Source organism: Ostrea edulis, chromosome 3 (genome assembly GCF_947568905.1).
Source record: "Ostrea edulis chromosome 3, xbOstEdul1.1, whole genome shotgun sequence".
Lineage (NCBI taxonomy): Eukaryota > Metazoa > Mollusca > Bivalvia > Ostreida > Ostreidae > Ostrea > Ostrea edulis.
In genome coordinates, this window is record NC_079166.1 from 87,253,366 (window position 1) to 87,276,284 (window position 22,919).

Consider the following 22,919-nt stretch of genomic DNA (forward strand, 5'->3'; position numbering starts at 1 on the left):
TCAATCCAATCAGTGATATGTAAGTTCAGTTCGCAAGTTGTTAAGACCTGTAAGTCGCAATTACGAAAAAAACCTCAACTTATGTTTTCTGATAATATCTTAATCTATTTAGTAAATATTTATTATATCATAATAACAAACTGATTTGAAATATAATCTTAAATTCTTGGACAGGAGAAGATCATGAAACGTTTCAGTAAGTTTCGGGAAAATTAAGTTATTTATCTCATTATAACGAGTTATATTACTATAATTATCTCGTTATTCATCGATAGTTAATTCGTTCTAACGAGATACTTACTCGTTAAAATAAAGATACGGGGTAAATAACTCGCTTTAACGAGATACCGACTCTTCCTAATGAGATAACTAACTCGTTATCGCAGTATAAGTAACGCGTTATAACGATATAACTGACTCGTTATGATAAGGTATGGAATATCTAACCCTCTATAACAAGATAACCGATTCGTTATAATGAGGTAGTATTTCGTTATTTTCTTTTTTACTTTCCTAACAATAAAGCAAGCCGGCTTTCGTACAGTGTATTTTATATTTCACGAATAAAGGAGATTGACATGATACATGTACTTGTTTATGATTTGACCACCGATAAAACCGTGTAACATTGGTGTTTCCTGAAGTGTCAAACAAAGCATCATCCAATAGTTCGGCCGGTGTCTTCCAACTTAGCTACAATTCTGAAATTTCTATGATCTACTGGGTTTAAATAAATGTAAAAGGAAACCATGCATAGGTAATGGTGGCGATTGACAAATGAATTTAATTACAAGATTTACCGGTCATTGCGCTCCATTCAATAACTTCTTGAAATTCACTCAATATTCTTTTACCTTTGTCATGACAGCCTAAATCATAAAACCTGTTTTTGTATTTTTTCTTAATATTCTATTAGTTTACGATAGTCGCAAATACGGGAAAAAATAATTTAAAAAAAAAAAAAAAAAAAAAAACAATGGTAGACTATGCAATCTAAATCATGCAAATCAAACTTCAATTATCTGAGTAAGTTGTGATTTCTTCAATAAATTTAGACCCTTACAATGATTAAAGCACATATTCCTATAAAACTGCAAAATATACCTTTCTAAATTATTTTAGAATTGACTTTCTATTCTTCAACGTTTCACCGTGTGATCATTATATTAAGGAAGGGAATTCACACGCACGGTGTAATATAACATGTCGGTGTAATACACGCTCAAGGTATAATATGCAAGGTGAAGATAACGAACAGTGATCAATCTCATAACTCCTACAAGCAATACAAATTAGATAGTTGGGTTATTTTCCAAAATAAAATGAAAAAATGAAAGACTTTTTCTTTCATCATACATGAAGTCAATAACGAACACCATTTTTTTTTACATTTATAAGATGAAAATTTCAGTACGATGAATTTAACTGTATACATGTACATACATATGAATAAAGCAACAAAAATAATAAAACAGAAAAACAAAACACATACCGCACATTTTTAAAGCCCATATATTCAGTTCTCCCTTTAGATTAAGATCACGGTGAATGAACTTCATATTCCCACCATACATAATAACCCATATTCACTAACTACATTTGAATAAAAAAGAGATTGGTTGTATCTACAACAGTTTGTTTTACTAGGATATTTCATAGATTGTGGGCTTTGGAGTTATCATGGGTCGACTACCATACTTTACCACGTCTTATAATTTAATGACATTCGAATGTTATGTACACTAAAATAGAGATACAAGTGTGTACAATTAAGAAATATATTTCGTTGTAGCCCACCTGAGCTGAAAGTTCAAATGAGCTATTCTGATTACCCATTGTCTGTGGTCTGTTTGTCTGTACACTTTTCACATTCTTGATTTCTTCTCCTGTACCATTGGGCCAATTTCAACCAAACGTTTTACGAAACATTCTTTGGTAAAGTTGCTGTAGGTTTCTTCATAGCGGATACAATCACAACAATACAAATAAATAGGGTGGGACCATTTACAGACATTTTTCTCAAGAAACACTGGGTTTTAAAATTTAATCAAAAGTTTACTGACATAGTGAACATTGAGTTTCTCAAAATTATTGCGCCCAGGACAGGACTACTATGGGGCCACAATAGGCGATCAAAGTTTGCATACAATTATATAGGGACAATCTTTAAAAATCTTCTCTCAAAAATAACTTCGCCAAAAATGTTCAAATTTACCAGGAAGATCCTTGACATATTGAAATTGGAGTTATTATTTTTTAATCATGCACCCCCCCCCCCCCCGGAGGTAGAGTGGGGCCACATTAAGGGCTCGACGTTTTACATGCGAATATATAGAAAAAATCTCTTCAAGAACCACTGGTACAGAAAAGTCAAAATTGACATGAATCTTTTTGAAATAGTGCAGATGCAATTTTGTCAAAATCATGATCCCGGGAGTAGTGTGGAGCCACAATAGGGGATCAAAGTTGTACATGCGAATATTTAGGGAAACTCTTTTAAAATCCCCTGAAGCACCATTGGACCACCAAAGTTCAAATTTACACAAGAGTTTCCTGGTATAGTGCAGATTCAAATTTGTTAAAACCATGACCCTCGAGGGTAGGGTGGGGCCACAAAAGGGGATCAAAATCTTAAGTGCGAATATTAAGGGAACATCTTTAAATATCAGCCAAGGTGACTCAGGTGATTGATGCGGTCCATTGGCTCTTATTGGAAAAAATACATGAGATGATAGACTGTGTTGGCGCTTTCAAAAAAATTACGCCGGTGTGAAGTGTTGTAATACATCCCTTCATGTAATACCGATATTTATATTTTATTTGTATATCTCGTATCCATGTCCTTCGGGATTCTTAGTTGTTATAATAAAGATACTGTATCTGTATAGATGATTACGTTCATTATTCACAGCTGCAACACATTCATGGGGAGATGACTACCACTACGATTTGTAGAAATACCATAGACAAAATAGACAGAAATATAAATTTTACGCCATGGACTATATTTAATGCAAAGTGTTTAAGGAAGGTGAGGTAACGGCGTGTTTCTAGTTCATTATTCTAGTTTACAATGTTTCGGTCCGGTTTGAAATGTGAACCTCTTCATAAATTGTCTTGTTCTTGTGTTAAGCAAAATAAACCAGGCGATACCTTTATTTCATCACCTCTAAGTTAAAATCATGTAGTGTATGCGGATGGGAGTACATGGTAGAAGCTTTTAAAGAAACCAAACAAGACGTATTTATAAAATACTATGTCCGTAGTGGCAATGAAGAACTTCAAATCAGAAAAAAATCTTATCATAGGGAAAGTACGTATGAGAAACAACTATAGCAATACGTCACACCGTTTAAAAGTTATAGACAATGTTAAAGGTTTATCTATAGTTTTGAAATTGGAGTCAAATATGGAGATTAGGGTCACATGGTCAACGATCATGAAATCAAATGGAAAATCTTACCATAACGAATCTATATACAAAATATGAACACCCTGCAGGGCATATTGTCTATGTTAGGGTGTCAAGATAGTACATATTGGTCAAACTCCATGGTCACATTCACTAGGTCACACAGTTTGGTAATACAAGAAAAAAAAATGACACTCCTTTTACTCATCATTTAAAAGTTATGAGCAAGGTCAAAGTTTTGAAATTTGAATTGAATTCAAAAATAAAGGTAACAAGGTTAAACATCATGGAATCAAGTGAAATTAGTTCTCATTAGAAATATATATACAAAAGATGAAAGTCCTACCTAAAACAATCAGTAAATATTGCCTAGGTTAGGTTTTCATTAAAGGAAGTCAAGCTCGAATGGCATAGTAACAAGACTACTTACTTCGGTATGAGAAAGAGAGGTCTTGTCACATGAAATAAATATGAAATATGAGAGTCCTATCTTTCACGATACAAACGTTAAGAGCAAAAATACAATATCGGACAGACAGACACGACAAAAAAACATGATGTTTAAAATACGGTACTTTCATTATTTGATTCTCAATTAACAGGATTTCCTGTCGGCTTCCCGCCCTCCTCATTTACTGCAGAGTAGTGACTTGCCATTTGGAGAATGTAACGTTCTGTATTTCATGAATGAAAACCGTTCAGTTCCGGCAGTGTTACATGTATCAGTACGCGTGCACTAGACAGGTGTCCAATGACCTCCTTTAATTAACTGTGATTGACCTGTCCACCAATGACGACTGCTTAGATAATATAATTATGTGATAATTTACCCACAACACTAACAAAAGTTAATTTATGAATTTTCAAACATCAAATCATCACTTTCATGGAGATCAGGGGCAGATCCAGGAATTGCGGTTAGGGGGGGGGCACTTTATGAGGCAAGTGGGTCCAGGGAAAAGCACTGGTAGGGGCCCAGGGGGCAAAGCCCCCGAAAGCTCCTGGATTTTATTTTATAGGGCTTGAAATATGTCTCATATTTAGCTATTGGTTCTATTTTCTGTCATTTTTAAAAAGGTGAATTTAATAAATTGACACAAATTTTAAAGGTTTTGGGGAAAATAAATTAAGTTCTCCCAATAAAGTAATTCAAGAAATCACAAGATTTTGCTATTTATTTCTCCGGGAGAGGAAGAAAGTATTGCTTCTATTATCGTATAGTACATTTTTCTGAAAACGACACCACGATTTACCTTAGATTTGAAAAATTTAGGCGCGCGCACGCCGGCTGCACCCCCTCCCCCCTTAAATCCGCCACTGGATATGGTATTGTATCTCATTCAATAAACGAGTATGTAGACAGGAGATACATTCCATTAATATATCGATTGAAACTCTATCTCTCTCTCTCTCTCTCTCTCTCTCTCTCTCTCTCTCTCTCTCTCTCTCTCTCTCTCTTTTTTTTTCTCTCTCTCTCTCAGCTTTAGTCTTGCGGACGACATTTTTTTAAGCAGCACACTAAACCACTATACTATCTAGACAACATATACAGTGACTCTTTCTATTTATCTATGTTTATGTATATATATTGTACATTTGAATTTTGACACCTAACAATAATTTCTTACATTATCGCCAGTGTTTGATCGACTTTACCAATATGAAACAGCCATGTGAATTTTTTCTGTATTACACTGCTACGATGCATTTTCTATGATTTACTTGTTTTTGTTCAATTTTCAATTTGATATAGCTCTCTGGTGGACAACCTTTAGATTTTCAGTTTACATTTACAGTGTAAACCATGCTCGGGTATGCTCTTTCTGGCTGTCTAATAAGGCTTTGCTTTAAAGTTCAAATAAGGGTTTTGATAATTTTGAATTGGGGGGGGGGGGGTATGGGGTATATTTATAGATGATAAACATGTACACATTAAGACCAGACTTATATATTTGAGGTAGACACCTACAAGTTTCATAACGATCTCGACGCAATATGTAATAATTGCGCTCATATATAAAGACAAAGATAAAATTAATTCCATAAAAGAGAACGGTAGGTAAGTATTGCTCTCAATGATTGATAATACAGATGTCTTTTATTCATTCAAACCACGCAATGACCTGTGTTGATATCGACACAAAACGTAGTAATGGAAAATGTAATTATTGAGTTTATCATATTTTGCTTCGATATCAGGTATGTGGAATGAGAGGGGGGGATTTCAACATGAGCCAAAACGCCTTCCATTATTTACCCCCCCCCCCACCCCGCTTTTGGTTCATTATTTTTCATAAAGGTCTTCTGTTTGCAACGGATGACTTTATAGTGATACTATAGTTTATTATTGTTCCCTCTTTTTTTGGCGACAGGATTTTTTGGAAATGATTGATCAGATTTTCATGAAACTTTCAGAGTTAATGGAGAATAGAATTGTATAATGGATTTTTTTTCTATGCTTTTTTTTTTTTTAATGGAATTTCTTGAAATTTTCAGGGATGATAGAGAATAGACCTTCCTCCGAAAAGCTACATCCGGTTTGGTTTTCGCTTTTATGATATGTTTTATCACGTGATACCCGACATATGTTTACTCGATACAAAATGGACGTTAGTACAATCCGTGCATCAACAGTGTGTAATTTACAAACTTTCTTGAAAGAACGGGGGATTAGCGCTCAGAAATTGAACAAAGGACATCTTGTAAGGCTTTGTGAAGCGGTACTTCATCTTGACTTACCAAAAAACCCCGAATATATAAATATTTCATCAACTAATGACGTTATTCGCAAGCTCGATGCACTGGGGTGCAAGGATCCTTTCACCATGGGTGGGTTTTCAAATACTCTGTCTGATATTCCAAATATTACTCTTTATGACGTTTTTAATTATCTAATAACATCGAGATCTGACTACGACAGAAAAAAAACTCAAAGCTTACAAATCATGCGAGGATTATAGACTATATTTCGATGGTCATGTGGATGATTTGGAGTACCACGGTCTCTCTAAAGAAGAACCCTTATGTCTCTTCAGAGCAAAAGTCAAACCAACTCAACGAGATAAAACTTACTTGAATGAAAGTTACTATAAATTATGGATCTGCATTGGAAAACAGCATGGCAATGTTAGATCAGCATATTACACATGTATTGGAGGGTAAGTAGAGATTGGAAATGAATCACAGTGGGGTGTACAACATGTAATCTGTGATTATTTAATTAATGAATGATAAATGATTATCATATGATGGGTGTTTACTATTTACCATTATGGCTATTGGTAGTGACATATGTACATATACATACTCTCAATGTGTTTTGTAGTGCTGATGGTGCATGCAGGCACATAACAGCTGTACTGTATGAAATAGAGGCGTATGATGAGAAGTCATCCACTGACGGGGAGAATAAATGGATCAAAAGACCAAGACATCATGATTGTCCAGTTCCAATTAAAAGATTAAAAATTATGAAAGCAAAGTAAGACCTAGTGTACAGATGTAAATATTTGATTTCATTGCAGTGGATGCAATATTAAAACTTAAGTTTATGATTTAAAAAATTATGTAATTAACAAAAGGAATGGGGTCTTAGACTCACAGAATAAAGTAAGATTTTCATGCATCATAGATTGTGACTTCCAATATCAATTTCCTTCATGAAGGATCTTACAAGGGACTGATTAAATTCAGGAATTTCTTCACATTTACTTTGGTTTATAATCCATTTTATCTTGTCATATATAGGTATCACCAGAATCCAGCTGCAGCAGATGTCAATAATAACTACACAAACGACGAGTTTGATCCTCGTGTTGTTGTTGAGGAAATGAATGATGAAAAACTGGATTCTTTTTATGCATCTTTACAAAAGGTATTCTTTCACTAAATGGCAAAATTCAACACTGTATCGCTGTTGTATACCTGTACCAATTAATGTTAATAAGGAACATGAGTACCATAAGATATTGAATGTGTAAAACTTACTTTGTTTGTATATTCAGTGGTATTTTACTTCATTATTCTAAAATCTAAAAGATTTTAGATGATTTTAAACCAAATAATATTCTGAAATTCCTTTTTTAAATAACAGATTGACCCAAATACACAGGCTTTGGATTTGCTGGAAAGTAAATTTGATGAGTCGGATGTACGAAAAATAAATGATGATCAGTGTGCCATGTGGTCCATTTGTGAGAAATCAGTGAATTTTCTTGATGAAAAAAAGCTAAACTATCAGTCTGTTGATGAAGTGCCAGATTCTTTATGTGATACCTTTCTAGAAAATATCCATGCCAGTGAAGAAGACATCCAGTATGTTGAGTCGCACACATATGGACAATCTGATAATTCCAACTGGCATGTAGCACGTAAAGGAATGATTACTGCATCAAATTTTAAAAAGGTGTGTGATTGTGTGGCTCATAAAAGAAATCCCAATTGCTTGAAGAAACTATTATTGGGTGCATATAGTGATGCAAAATCAGCTTCCCTTGCATGGGGTGTAAAGAAAGAAATATGTACAATGAACTTGTATAAGAGAGTGGTAGGAAAGAAGCATATTGGCATGGATATTAAATTTCCTGGATTGCGCATATTCAAAGATAAACCTTACCTAGGTTGCAGTGTTGATGGACTGTTAACATGTAAATGCAAACATCACGGTGGGACAAAAATTATTGAAATAAAATGTCCATATAGTGACAGGGAAAAGCTACCGAAGGAAGTGGCTCTTCTGAAAGGATGCGTTATGAATTCTAATGGAAATTTACAATTAACTCAGAGTTCAGACTACTACCCCCAAATACAGGGTCAAATGGGTATCTATAACTGTCAATTTGCTGACTTGGTCATATATACCAAACAGGGAATCCATGTTGTTGAAGATATTGTGTATGACGAAAAATATTTCAGTGATATGATTGAAAAATTAGAAATGTACTTTAAGAATATTTTGCTTAAAACTATGTTTGTCAATTGCAACAAAACTACATTTGTAGAATAGTAAAATTGTATACTATCTGGATTTATCTGTTTGTATTACAAAATATTGTCAACCACAGTAAAACATGGTATATAGCGAACCTCAAGGGTCAACGAAAAACAGTTTCTTATAACCAAACTTTGTTTTATCCAATACAATTCTCATTTTTTCCCTATCTCAGAAGAGAATAATATCACTTCAGAATAAGAATGAATTTGTTATATGCTTGTTTGTTATAAGCATGTTTTACCGAATATTGAATGTTTTTTAGAAGCCTGTAAAAATTGTTTTAAAGTGCTGTTTAATCCAGAATGGGGTGTAATTCAATATTTTGATTGGAATGGAGTCAGTGGTATCTGGACGAGAGTATTCAGATATCCTGAGTGAAAAAATTAAGCAAGACTGGTTATGACACTTCACATTTATTGTAATATTAGTTGTATGTACAAATTTGATTTATTTCATCCGAAATAGATTGGATTGTCAATAAATCTCTAGAAATTGTAATATCTTATGTATACAGGTGTTTGTTAATTATTTTCATATGTTCAGTGAGTAGAAAACCACACCACCGAAGGACCTGGAAATGACAGTATCCAACAGTGAATGGCTCTCTAGATAGCAAAATTCCGCCAGACCCGCACAATGATGCAGCTTCAACATAATGTCTTTTTCCGCATAATGATGTACCCTCAACATGTCCCTTTAAGAAGTCATGATGCTGAATCTGAAATTTAAAGCAAAATCCGCAGCAGAAAAAGTCCTCTTAACCATGCAGGAAATTTACCTATACAAAATTTGGGGATAGTGGGTGGGGATTTTCATGTGACCAACCCACTGGGAAGTTTCAAGCAAAAAAGGGGGAAGCATGCGCAAAGGAATGCTTGCGTCATTTTGAAAGATTAAATGTAAAAGTAGAACCTAGTACATGTACAACATGCAATAACCGAAATACAAGCAATATTGACTTGATAAATTAGTTCGAATCTTAGTCAATAATTTTGTTTATCTTAAATGGATAAACTTAAATATTTTTAAAATATCAATGCAACAAATCTATGATAGGTAATCACTTAGAGAAACATTTGAGTATTACAAATTATACTCATCAACTCATTTAACAAGTTGCTTGTCTAGATTACAAAGAATACCACAAACTTTAACTACATTGTCAAACTGAGTCTTCATTCTTAATGGTAAGGTACCCTGTAAAATGGCAAAGTTTTTCAGTCTACCTATTGCTCTTTCAGCATGAATTCTTGCATGAGCAATTCTCCTTGTTTTCGTTGTTGCTGCGCTACACATTTGTTTTCCCATTGCAAATGGAGGAATGTTTAATGTCGCTCCTTTAAGAGCTAACTCCCCCCCTGATCAAGAACCCTCTGTCTGCCATAATGTAATCTCCACATATTCCAAATTCTCAAGGAAACCAGATTGCTCAACAATTTTCTTATCCGATATGCTGCCAGTGAATAAGTTGGATATAAAGGAAAATGACCCCCTTGGTGTTATTCCAGCTAAACATTTGAAAGTGTTATGATGTTTGTAGGAAGAATAAGTTATTCTTTGTGATGATGGCAGACTTGGCTTTTGCACAAAAAACTCTGTACAGTCAATAATACAACGTGTTTTGGGAAAATGTTTGAAACATGCTGGACGTTTAAATCTTACTTGTTCTCTGCTTGGCCAGCGAATCAAGAATATCTGAGTTCCTTAGATACCAAAGAAGTCCATGTTACAAAAATCCTGCTTACCAAAGTGTCAGATATTCCAAACATGTTTCCAAGAGAAATGGTGTCATAACCTCTTCGCAGTCTCAGAAGCATTAAGATCATCTCCTCCTTTAGTGTCAGTATACGTTTAGATCGTTAGTTCGAGTTATGCCCGCGTTAAACTTAAGATGAACACATAGGTAAACTTAAGTGTTGATTGTTCCTTCGTCATACTTTCGGCATTTATAAAAGGGAATTAGAGGTCTTTCCAAAATCAAATTCACCTTAGAAACGAGGTTCCATGTCATGACCAACGTTCACACGTTAATGATAACGAACAGTGACACATCTCGTAACATCTATAAGCAATACAAGATATATACTGGGGCAAACACGGACCCCTGGACACACCAGAGGTGGGATCAGGTGTCTAGGAGGAGTAAGCATCCCCTGTCGACCGGTCACACCCGCCGTGAGCCCTACATTTTGATCAGATAAACGGATTATCCGTAGTCATAATCAGTGTGTCCATTTCGCAATGTAAAACATTGATATTAGTCGTAGAACATGTTTGTTAGTTGTAGCAGCCATTAGACAAATATTATATTTTTCTAAATTACAGGGAAAACGTTGAATATTATATTTAAGAAAAAGAAATTTCCACCTGTTTTTTTTTTATATTTTTATGAAGCAGAATTTATTCGAAAACGTCTACATGAGAAGAAAAATATCTTGATGGGACCTTCAACTAGACATTCACATGAATATACATATATATCAACGAAGTTATATCGTTTAACACTAATAATTTTCTTTCATATGTTGATTCGATATATCCAGTAAACTCGAGATAAAAAAAAACACCACATAGTCCTCTACATCTACTTCGTACTTATATATTTAATTGAATTGATTGATTGATTGAATATTGTTTAACGTCCCTCTTGAGAATAAATCACTCATATGATGACGTCACCACTACCGATTAGGGGCTACAGAATTTAGGCCTGTGCTCGGAGCTTATGGTCAATGAGCAGGGAGGGATCTTTATTGTGCCACACCTGCTGTGACACGGGACCTCGGTTTTCACGGCCTCATATGAAGGACCGACCCATTTAGTCGCCTTTTACGACAAGTAAGAGGTACTGAGGACATATTCTAACCCGGATCCCCACGTACGTCTAGTTCATTTAATATGAAACATATGAAATATGGATAGTCCCGTTTCCTATGGAAATGTGCCATTGATATTTTTACTTTCTGCAGCACACATTTCTGAATGTACATATTTACCCCTATTGAGAGAAATAGATAGCGGGATGATATTTTTCTTTCATAGTTTTGTATTGAGTTATACTTCAAACATTGTATTTTTCTATATACGTGTATGTGTGTTGGTACATTTACAGTTACTCTTTAATCCTGTGATAAAATGCATTAAAGACAAAATTAGCCTGTGGTTCCTGTGCTTGGCTACGCGTGTGCCGATTGAAAACAAAGCCTTGTCCATCCCGTCTCATTCTATGCCAAATAAGGTGATCTTACCTGTATTATGTGGTTAATATCAGCGAACAAACACAAGAAATTAATCCAAGTGCAAGATTTTTCAACAATTCTCCTTTCCGTAATTGTATTTTCAATTTCTCGAAGTGACAACATGGTCGACTAGCACCTATAATGACTATAGCAACGCTATTTACAATTAGATACATTCAAACTGTTTAAACCTAGTTCAGATTGTAGACTTTGTGAAAAAGTTGATGTTTATTATATTTATTGAGAATTAATTCAAGAACTGGACTAATATCTTTTTCAGCATTGAGCACTCTTTTCTGTTACGTTATGGCATAACATTTCCCTTTCCACTGGCCTTCCGTATTCGCTACTTACCCAAAGAATTAGGTGTTAGATTTGAGATTTATGAAAAATGCACACATTTAAAAGATTTTTAAAATGTAAATATAAGCAATGAATTATAATTTTTGAAAAATGTAGTTTCATACCTGCAAACGGTGTGTGCACACAAATTGAACGACGCGCATTTTTCAAAGAAATAATAATTCATTGCTTGAATATATGCTACTCCTTTTGATTTGTACCTTACATTTTGTATTATTTCGGGACAGGTTGATATATATATATATATATATATATATATATATATATATATATATATATATATATATATACGGCATTCTAACAACTTTATGAAAAACGGGATGATATCAGCTTTCTCATCATCAACTACACACGTTTATATTCCTTTATCACTTGTATATAGTGTTTACATTTTTCAACTGATTCGAAATGCAAGAGATTGTTCTGTGTATGATCAGTTTTAAATCGAGACAGGCTATTGACAAACGAGTTGATGTTACACGGGTTTCAACAATCTCGTTTTAAATCAGCACTTCGCAAATTTCATGGTCGTTAGAATAATTTAGTTTGCCAAAGTTTTCATTGGACTAAATGCTGTCTGATGTGTTTCATACCGATTGTTAGTCTCTTTGTGGCATATTGGTTTTAACTACGAATTAAATATACTCTGTTTACCTGATCAATATGTAAGGTTCACGGCGGATGTGACCGGTCGACAGGTGATGCTTAATACTCCTAGGCACATTATCCCACCTCTGGTACATGTATAACCAGGGAATCGAGTTTGCCCAAATTGTCTATTTTTTAAAGCTAATATGAGTTAGGAGATATGTCACTGTTATCTCCACCTGCAATCAGTGTAACTTTTTTTAAAGTTTCAAGATTTTTATTGTTGAAACAAGACAAAACATATACCAATATACAAAATATATACAAAACAAATGAAATACATGTATAAGATACAATGTGTATAAGATATGGTTATTATTTCACCATGAAATCAAAATAGATACAGTAGATGTCAAAAATTGTAGTTATTAATTCACATCAGCATAATTTCAAGTGCGGAATAATACTCCGTCTGAAACATATTTCCTCATAGGCACCTGATCCCACCTCTGGTGTGTCCAGGGGTCCGTGTTTGCCCAACTATCTATTTTTGTATTGAGTGTAGGAGTTATGAGATTGATCACTGTTCGTTATCTTCACCGTTCATTTCGCACAGTATGTGTATAATAAATATGAGTTCTTTTTTTTCAAAAACGCCACGCTGCCACAATGAGTCCACATATATCACGACAGTTCATGTCCAACTCATAGGAAAGCCCTATTAGAGGACAGGACCATCTTAATAGTGGCTTTAAATATGACACAATTACATGAAAGGCGAAGATAACGAACGGTGATCAGTCTCATAATACACAGATATACATTTATACATACATACATACGTGTACAAATGCATGCATACATACAATAACAGTAGTAACAATGTTTAAATTTGATATGTTAAAAATTGGATACAAAGAATTTCATAGTATAACTATAGCAACATTTTGAAAAAGTTTCCGTTCTTTTGTTTTATATAAAAACCTGAGAAGTTGACAGTGCGATCTCAAGTATTCCTTGCCGGAACGAATTACAAAATCACTTCTCTCATCAATCTGTACACAATGCATCTTACATTTACACATTCTAAATGCTATACAAGAAAGAAAATAGTGGTACATCTTCATCAATTCAGTATTATCTAAATAAAACCTAACAGCAATATGTTTCCAAGTCAGTTTGGAAATAATACAGGTGCTTGTGATCTTGCGATCTTCAATATGTAAAACTTTTACGATACCTATTGTGATGCACCAGATGTGCATTTCGACAAATTATGTCTCTTCAGTGATGCTCAACCGAAATGTTGTACATTAATACAATCAAAAATAAGGCGTTTTCGGTTTCATTTCTACACAGTTTACACTCATTTGTTGCAGTGCTGTTATATTTACTAATAAGGAGATTATTACTCAATCAGTTGTGTATTAGTATATAATTAAACTCTGCTAAGGATCTGTCTTCAATGTATTTAACTTTCAATAAAAATATTGATTCCCATTCCTTGTTACCTGTAATTTGGATCTCTCTACTTAACTTTGTTAACAAGGGATTTTGGAATTTATGTTTTTTCAAAGTAGAGTAGAACATTTTAGGTTTATGATGTAAACATAACTGTTTATCTATATTTTTGGTTTTGATGTAGGGAATTGTAGAAAAATGATATCCGAATTCATTTTTTTGGTTTTTTTTTAATATCTCGTATCATTTTACACCCGCATAGCTAGTTAGTCTTCTTACTAAGACAATCATCAATTTGTTTACCTGCTTTTAATAACCCATCTTCATCAAACTATCTTTAACATATACGATTCCACTTTTTATCTAATCATCAAAACATATTGATTTACCTTTGAAGAGAAAGTTCGCATTTGACCATATTGGTTTTACAAGATTTTACACGGATTTTTTCCAGTGAAGTTAAGAGTTTAGTTTGTGTTGTCTTGGCAAAGGTTGAAGCAAAAAACACCTGTTTATAAAACACTGGAATTTGTTGAAGAATGCCCTAGTTGTTATATGATGTTTTAAAGGTCTTAGCTAAACCATCAATGTCAAGATTTAAAGTTTTGCGGAAACTTTCTGCGTATGTTAAATGATATATTACTTGTAATAAGGAATCAACATGACTGTTAGGGCTTCAAGTTTAGACTCTCTATCGACTACACCTATCCCTCCACCTTTAATATCCCCTATCAATGTGTTCCTTTTGATTCTATCTTTTTTATTCCAAAGAAAAATATATATCAACTTATTGATGTCTTTAATAAACTTAGGATCGGATAATTCTAAAATTCTTAGCAACATAAATCAATTTTGATAAAGCCAATACATTAAATATTGTACATTTTCCAAATAATGATAGTTTTCTTCTTCCCCATGATTCAAATAACATTTTAATTTCGTGATCTATTTTCATCCAGTTTTTATTGTAACATTCGATCTTATATTTGACCTACATGAATACCCAAACATGTTATGGTTTTCTTATTTACCTTTATTCCCTCTACTGTTTCAAGCTGTTTTCTCAGATTACCGAGTAAAATACATTCTGTTTTTGTGAAATTTATTTTCGACCCTGCTAATTCACATAAACTTTTATTAGTGTTTATTGCATGTTTTAGAGAATCGTTATCACTTAAAGCTAATGTCATGTCGTCTGCATGCTGAATATATTTTATTTCATTTTATAAGTTTATATTTTTGAAACCATGAATCGAATTATTGGATTTTCTTTTATCTGATAGAATTTTTACAACAAAAAGGTATAAAATCGCTGAAATTGGACAGTCTTGCCTAAATCTCGCATTTTGGTAAAGTATTTTTATCCAGAAAATTTGACTGAATCGAATGCTTTCTCAAATTCGAGAAATAACAATAACAATAATAATAGAAATAATAAGCCCTCATGATTATTGTTTTCCAGTAATCAAAAATATCTAATATTGATCGTGCGTTGCTCCCTAATAATCTTTCTTTTATATATGCTGTCTGTTACTTATACAATCATCGATAAATTTTTGTAAACGACAAACAAATCTTAATGCAATTATCTTGTTGTAGTCTGTATTTGTAAGGCTAATGGGTCTTTAATTCTTAATAAGGGATTCTCTCTAAATTTGTGAATATGACAGCAAAATATTCATTTGATAGATAGTTGTGAGATTGATCACTGTTCGTTATCTTCACCTTTCATAGAAATATTTCTTTAAGCATTCCTAAAAACATTCGATAACTGATCTTAAAAGCATTGATAAAATTCAGTTGGTAAACCGTCTAGACCTGGCGATATATTGTGTTTCATATTCATGTTTCAGTTCCTCGACATTCATTTAAAATTAGAAATTGGTCACAATTATTTCTCGCATTCTCAGATAAACATTTAATATAACTATCATTGAAATAACTCTGAATGTCAGAACAATTTATATTTTTAGTATCATACAGATTGTCATAAAAATTACACATTTCACCCAAAATATCTTCATCAGTAGTTGAAGTTTATTTTCGTTCGTTCCGTAGTTCATTAATAACATTCTGTGATCGATGCTTTTTTCTAGACTTAAAAATATGTTTCTCTCTTGTCAATTCACTTAGCGCGTGGCCTAATTTGAGCTCCTTTTGCTTTTTTATGATACAAGTCATTTAATTGCGATTACAAGTATCTATTTTTATTCATATCAATTTGGAGATGTGCTAGATATTCTAGTTCATTTATTTCTTTTTCAATGTTTGGAATTGTATCTTGAAGATTTTTCTGCGATTTGATTGAAAAATGTACAGAAAATAACTTAATTTTATGTTTTAAATCTTCCCATTGTTATGTGCTCGTTTCTTTTAAGTTTTGTTTTATAGTTTGTATAATATTTACAACTGGTTTTTATATTCGCTATTTTTAAAGTATGATGTATTCAATTTCTAGTAACTTGTTCCCCTCTTGCTATCGTGTACATTAATATCAAATCTAATTGCTTTGTGGTCAGACATTCTAGTTATATTAGAATGCCTGAATTTTTCCGTAACAAGGGAGATTTGTATTTCTTTAGAAAAGTTTTACTAATAAATACAAAATCGATTCTGCTTTTGTGTATCTTAGAAGCATCACATCACGTGAAACCATCTGTTTGGTTGTCCATAAATTGACAATATTTAACTTAATTATGGCATTTAATACTTTCGAGCTGTTATCTATACACCTATCTATTTTACAGTTGAAGACTCCACACATAATAACATTGGATGAAATGTTCGAGTAGTTATAAATGAAAGTTCATAACCTTTTGAAAAATTGGATTATATATGTTTCATTGTTTGGTGCATATGTATTGACTAAAGTATATGCTATGTCGTTCAATTTCACGTTGATTAATAAGTTTATCTGTCGTTTGATATGTGAGTATTAAGAATATAAATGTCAAATCAATTTTTAGTCAGTATTGAAACACCTCTGCTAAATGTTGAATCAGAAAAGTAGTGTATAACTTTTCCATACCATGAGAAATTATACAACGAATCGTTTTCTTCAATGAAATGCGTTTCCTGTAAAAAGGCATTATCGCTGTTTGAATGTTTTAACCAATTATAATATTTTAAACGCTTTTATTTGGTATTTAAAACTCTTGTATTAACATACACAAATTTAAGGTTCTCCATGCTTAAAAAAATGATACTAAAGAAAACATTTCTATTTACCTCAAACAGAAACAAAGACACTGTCCATTTGAATTTCGAGTCAAGAGTTTGGATCTTATGAGAGAACAAAAGGCTAGGGTGAACTTATCCCTTTGTGCTGCGATTTGTTAGAGTCAAGTGCATTACTCTTAGAAGACACCGTTTTGCTTGTTGAGATCTGGTTTTTTCTGTTAGCGTAGTCTGTGTGAGAGTCGCTTGTTTAGATATGGTTCAATCTCTAGGCGTGTTCTGTGAGAAATTTATTTTGTTGATATATGTTGTTTTCTCTCTATTGGGGTAGTTTGAAGAGATGAGGACGATTTGTAGGTTGGCGGAGATGCAAGGCGATTTCTGAGAGAATGCAGCCAAGTTTGTTGGTGCCTGGCCAAGCTTCAGCACACGTGTGAATGGTAGGATCCTTGTCCAGCCCAAAAGCCCAGAAATCATTATATGTGGACTCAAGAAACACATGTTTTTATTTTGGGAGGAGGTGAGAGAATCGGCGAAAACCGAAACCTGTTCAGCGTTGGCCTCTAGAATTTCTGTCATAATCTGGATTCGATTTAAGAAAAAACTGGGTGACGACAAGACGTGTTTCCCATTTTTTGTTCGCATCTAAGGCAGATCTAGTCGCTTGTATTGCTGAAGCTCTCGGTCAAATTTTGCAACGCTTATTGTTTGGGCTTCCTTATTGTAGTGGTTTTCCTCCCAGCAATTCATATACCGTGGAGTGAGTTTGGTGGACGATTGATCGTAGTGGTAAATATTACCGTTTTGGTATCAATGAATCTATTACCGTTACGGATGCAGGTCATTTTTATAGTAACCGAATGATGAATTTTTCGTACTTCAGATCACTGGTAATAGTAAGACTGAATTCTTGACGCATTTTGATTACTTTGCTGTCATCAACCGATATAAGCACGCATTTGATTGTTATTTTCAGAACATTTTCAGTACGATTGGATATCCCCGCTGAATAAGGATTCGTTTCACATGTGTACTTCTAAGGTATATTCCCTCTGTAAGAAGTGTTGATCTACTTTTCATTGAGCCGACATATATTTTCCAAAAAATAACTGTCTTTTTGAACGCATTTTAAGTCAAATATCTTGTTTCGAACGGAGATCTACAGGTCAAAGTCTGAAAAGCGTTTCGATCCTAACTGAATATCGGGTCCTTTAGATAGACCGGTTTAATCAATCCCATTGTCTTGCAGTAGTCGTTATCAATTTGATCGGATGAGTAACCGACGTGAATTTCGGTTACAACACAAAGAAGGAAAAAGGAGAAAACTCCAAGTTTTTGAAAACACACACAAATTTAAAGAATCAAGCATAAACATATGTAAACTGATATATCCAAAGGAATTTTTGCAAAAGTTTCCTAAGTTCCTTGAAATTTGTGAAAGACACGAATCAGACATAAAGGCGTTGAGCCTAGCCATAGTCGCGTGACACATTCCATCAGTGTCACTTAATGTTTCCATGAACTGCTTGAGAATCACTGAAGCCACATCACTTTCATATCTAAATACAACGAGCTGGAAAAGGGCGCATTAACTATATATAGAATGGTATGTCTTCTGGTCCTAATATAAATCCCGATTTCCCATTCTTGAACGAAGCCACTGAGCAGGTTCCCCAGGACTAATGATTCTAAATTTATTTACATACTTTTTCCAATTACAATAGAAAAGAAACAAAGGCGATGTCGTTGAATAAATTTCCCAAGTTCCTTACATCGTGTGGAATATTTATAGCGTATTCTGGTCTGACAATACTAAGATTTAATGCGAAAGAGTGACATCACCGACTAATGCTAGCTTCCAAAATACTAAAACATATGTATGTGTCTGAAACTTGCAAATTTATTTTTCCTCAAATTATTTCACGTTTTGGCTCCAGTGTATACAAACGTACTGTGGATATGGAGACAGACGCAATGTTGGTCACGACACGGACACAGTGGATAGGCGAACTGTTGGCAACGACACGGACACAGTGGATAGGCGAAATCCAGTGATTCTGATAGCGTCACATAAAGATAAAGCCGAACCGGTAACATCATTAAGATACATACATAGCAGCAGAATGTTTAGATCAATAGATACAAAGGCTCAAGTGAGCTTTTCTGATCAAAATGTGCCGACCGTCTTTCGTCGCTGTCATTTTTTCACATTAGTGTGTTTTTTTTCTGGGAAAATGTCCGGTGGATTTAATCTAAACTTGGCATACATTATCCTTGGGTGACAACTATTCATATTGCGTAGCATTTTGTCTGACATGTTTCATACCAATTGCTAGATTGTTCTTTACACTAAGTATGATTACGGTTTACTCCGTGTACATCATCAATACATGGGACTTGTGTAGGTGGTCGACAAGGCGTGCTTACTCCTTCTTGTTTCCAGGTGTCTGGGTTTGCCCTATCATTTTATTTTGTTTATGAGATTGATCACTGTTCGTTATCTTCACCTTTCCATTTTATAATTTTCTCTATTCGTGTGTCTCAATAATATTAGTTACACAGTTAGTTAGTGACCTGATACGGAAAAATACATAGTGTGAAAAGAAAACCCGAAGCCGAGCCCGATACGAGTTTTCTTTTCACACCATGTATTTTTCCGTATCAGGTCACTAACTAACTGTGTAACGAATTTATCACGTCTAAGACCTCTAACTGTATATGTGGGGGTCTATATCATACAACTTAGTCAAATGTCTTTCCTTTTGACACGGCTGCAAGTCGAACCCGACGATAAATAAAATTACTCGCCCAGTACGGATTTTACTCACATGATACGGCGTCATGTGACCAAGATCTGACCAATTAGATTTCAACAATTTTGTCTGAGATGTGATAATCCGAAGTACATGTACCAATGACCCATACCAAACAGCGAATGAAAGTGTACCTGAGTAATAAAGATTTAAGTTTGTTGAAACCATGATACAGATGTTCGTTTACCGATTATTTCACAGTATTTTTAATTCTGATGCATTGCTATAAATTACTCTATTTTCCTGATTAGAATAGACGGCTCACGGAGGATGTAGATGTAACCGGTAAACAAGGATGCTTACTCCTCCTAGATACCCAACCCTTCTTTTGCTGCGACCATGGGTCCGTGTTCTTAGTTTCGTTTTATAGGATTTATCACATTCATCAAAAAAGACACAACAAAGTCGTCCAGTTCTCCGTCATACTTAGATATTTTATTGAAAGTAGACATTCAAGGCAAACCGACAACTCAACTGTATGACAAACGGGATAATTTTAGCTTCTCCATCGTCAACTTCCCATATTTATGTAGCAACATTCCATTATTACCTGCATATGGTGTTTACATCTTCCAAGGAATTCGATACGCATGAGCTTGTTCTGCGTATGGTCAGTTTATTTTAAATCGAAGCAGGCTGCTGCCAGACATAATGATGGTGCAGGGGTTACAACAGCCTTGTTTGAAGTTTTTCGCAAATTATATGGCCTTTATAACGATCTAGTTCGTCAATACAACCTATCATTGGGTCAAATGCTGTTTGACGTGTTTCATACCGATTGGTAGGCCGTTCCTGGCACACTGATTTTGACAATGGATAACCCCGTTTACCTGATCAATATATGGCCCAAGGCGGGCGTGACCAGTCGACAGGGGATGCTTACTACCCCTAGGCACCTGGTCCCACCTCTGGTGTGTCCAGGGCTCCGTGTTTGCCCAACTATCTATTTTGTATAATTTATAGGAGTTATGAGATTGATCACTGTTCGTTATTTTCACCTTTCATCAATGTTCTTCATGTTCATTTTGTTTTCATTATGGTCCCCTGGGAAAGGCTAGGACTATATGGAATTTGTCATATTTTACATTATTAGTTAAAGGATAATTCTAAAAACAGATATTCTTTTCAAAGATTTCATTTTTTTTCAAACCCATATGCAAGTAAGTCCATGTCGTTAGAATTTAAGCTTGGGTGGCGGTGAGAGAAGAATTAATTGTTTCTCCAAGAAATATATTGGATTTTCTATCAAGTATTCTTAAGAACAACTTGATAACTTAAAATATTCAAGTCCAGTTCAATTCAGAATCACAAATCAAGAGCCTCAAAACCACAAAGGTACAAAGTCTTATATCCATTTGTAAGGTTCATGATTTGATGAGAAATGAAAAAAAAAGGTTTTGAATGTATGGGTTTGGATTTTATTTAGAGGATTACAAGGGAAAACAATGCCTTGTGACCTTCGGGCGTCGTGTATGATATTGATTTTAAAATGAATATTCCAGTACAGATACTTTTGCGTGATAAATGGTTATTGTTTCTTCTTTTATAGAAAACATATGCTACAACATTAGCATTCTTCGAAACATTAAAAAAATGTATACCACAACAACAAGCGTTGGAAGACCTCCTGTCACCTGATAGATACTATGAAGTTGAATGTCCAGAGGGTCCACTAACTGCGACGCAAAAAGATTTGATTGGAAAAGTCAAAAAATGTATTGTTCAAACTGTCCAAAGATTGCCGCATTGGGGAGAAGAAATACCTCTATCATGGGTGGGTTTCGAAGACATTCTCAAACAGAAGAAAGCTGAAAGAGTCTGGAAGACATCGATAATGTCGAAAATGAAAGAATTACAATATCTGACAGAGCTAGAAATCGGTGACATGCTTCGTTTTTTCCATGAAATTGGACAGATTATCTATTTTGCAGATGATAAATTGAAGGATGTGATCATAATTGATGTTCAGTGGTTCGTCGATGGATTTAAAAACATTATCACGGATTAAAACCATCTTGCACGAGAGATTAAAGATTGTGACGAAAAGATAGAAAAAGGAAGAATTGCAGTGTCAACGTTAAAAGACATATGGTCGAAAGCAAAGGACAAATCTTACATTGACCATATGGATGAAATCGTACCATACATGGAAAAACTAGGTTTGATGGTGAAAATGAAAACAAGAGAAGAGTTCTACATCCCAAGTATGAATAGAGTAGACATTTCTCCTGTTGATTTAGAGACAATCGACGATGGGCAAAAAACGTCAATTCTCATATTCCATTTCAAAACGTACTTACCACATTTCTTCTTCTTTCGTTTAGTGGTGCATTGCTTTAAGGAATGGGATGCTCTCAAAGAGGATATGTTTAGCAAAAACGCAGCATTTTACAAGGTAAAAGATCATTCAATTGCTATTGCCGTAAATAAATCATCGATCCAATTGCAAGTGTTCACAGAAAGTAAGCAGATGGACCCCCAAACCAACTGCGTTATAGAAATTAGGGGAAAAGTGGAACGTATCATTAGAGAATTAACAGAAACTTTCCATAAGCAAGTTACGTATGACATAGGATATTCTTGCAAAGATATCAAGATTACAGATGAAGACAGAGATTACTTTCTTGTGGAAGATGACATATTACAAAAGAGTAAAGGAATTCCTGATCGAATATGCCCGCGGCATGCAAAAGCAGGTGAAAAACACAAGATCAAAATAGATAGCCTGTTCCGATTCTGGAATAACACAGGTGGAACATAAACCATCGTGAAACATTGCAGTAATAACTGCATCATAAACATTCTTTAAAGCAAGAATCTGATTTTCAAACAATTAAAAGGATACAGGAATCATAAAACTGTATTCGTTAGAA

General features: G+C 34.2%; 1 protein-coding gene and 1 pseudogene across 1 annotated transcript; both read left to right on the forward strand.

Moving 5' to 3' along the window:
- Positions 1 to 5,874: 5,874 nt before the first annotated feature.
- On the forward strand, positions 5,875 to 6,574 carry LOC130053664 (uncharacterized; annotated as a pseudogene).
- A 1,018-nt stretch (positions 6,575 to 7,592) lies between these two features.
- Positions 7,593 to 22,080, forward strand: LOC125676179 (uncharacterized). The gene is made up of 3 exons (XM_056161051.1): positions 7,593 to 7,817; positions 19,171 to 19,323; positions 21,596 to 22,080. The coding sequence occupies exons 1-3, from the start codon at positions 7,593 to 7,595 to the stop codon at positions 22,052 to 22,054; spliced, it is 837 nt and encodes a 278-aa protein (XP_056017026.1). The 3' UTR covers positions 22,055 to 22,080.
- The last annotated feature ends 839 nt before the right edge of the window (positions 22,081 to 22,919 follow it).

Excerpts from the sequence above, each read along its gene's own strand:
- LOC125676179 (XM_056161051.1), top strand. The coding sequence starts at position 7,593 with ATGTGGTCCATTTGTGAGAAATCAGTGAATTTTCTTGATGAAAAAAAG. Across the intron at positions 7,818-19,170 it reads CTGCATCAAATTTTAAAAAG|TGTATACAAACGTACTGTGG; the intron begins GTGTGTGATTGT and ends TTTTGGCTCCAG. Across the intron at positions 19,324-21,595 it reads ATAAAGATAAAGCCGAACCG|AAAACATATGCTACAACATT; the intron begins GTAACATCATTA and ends CTTCTTTTATAG.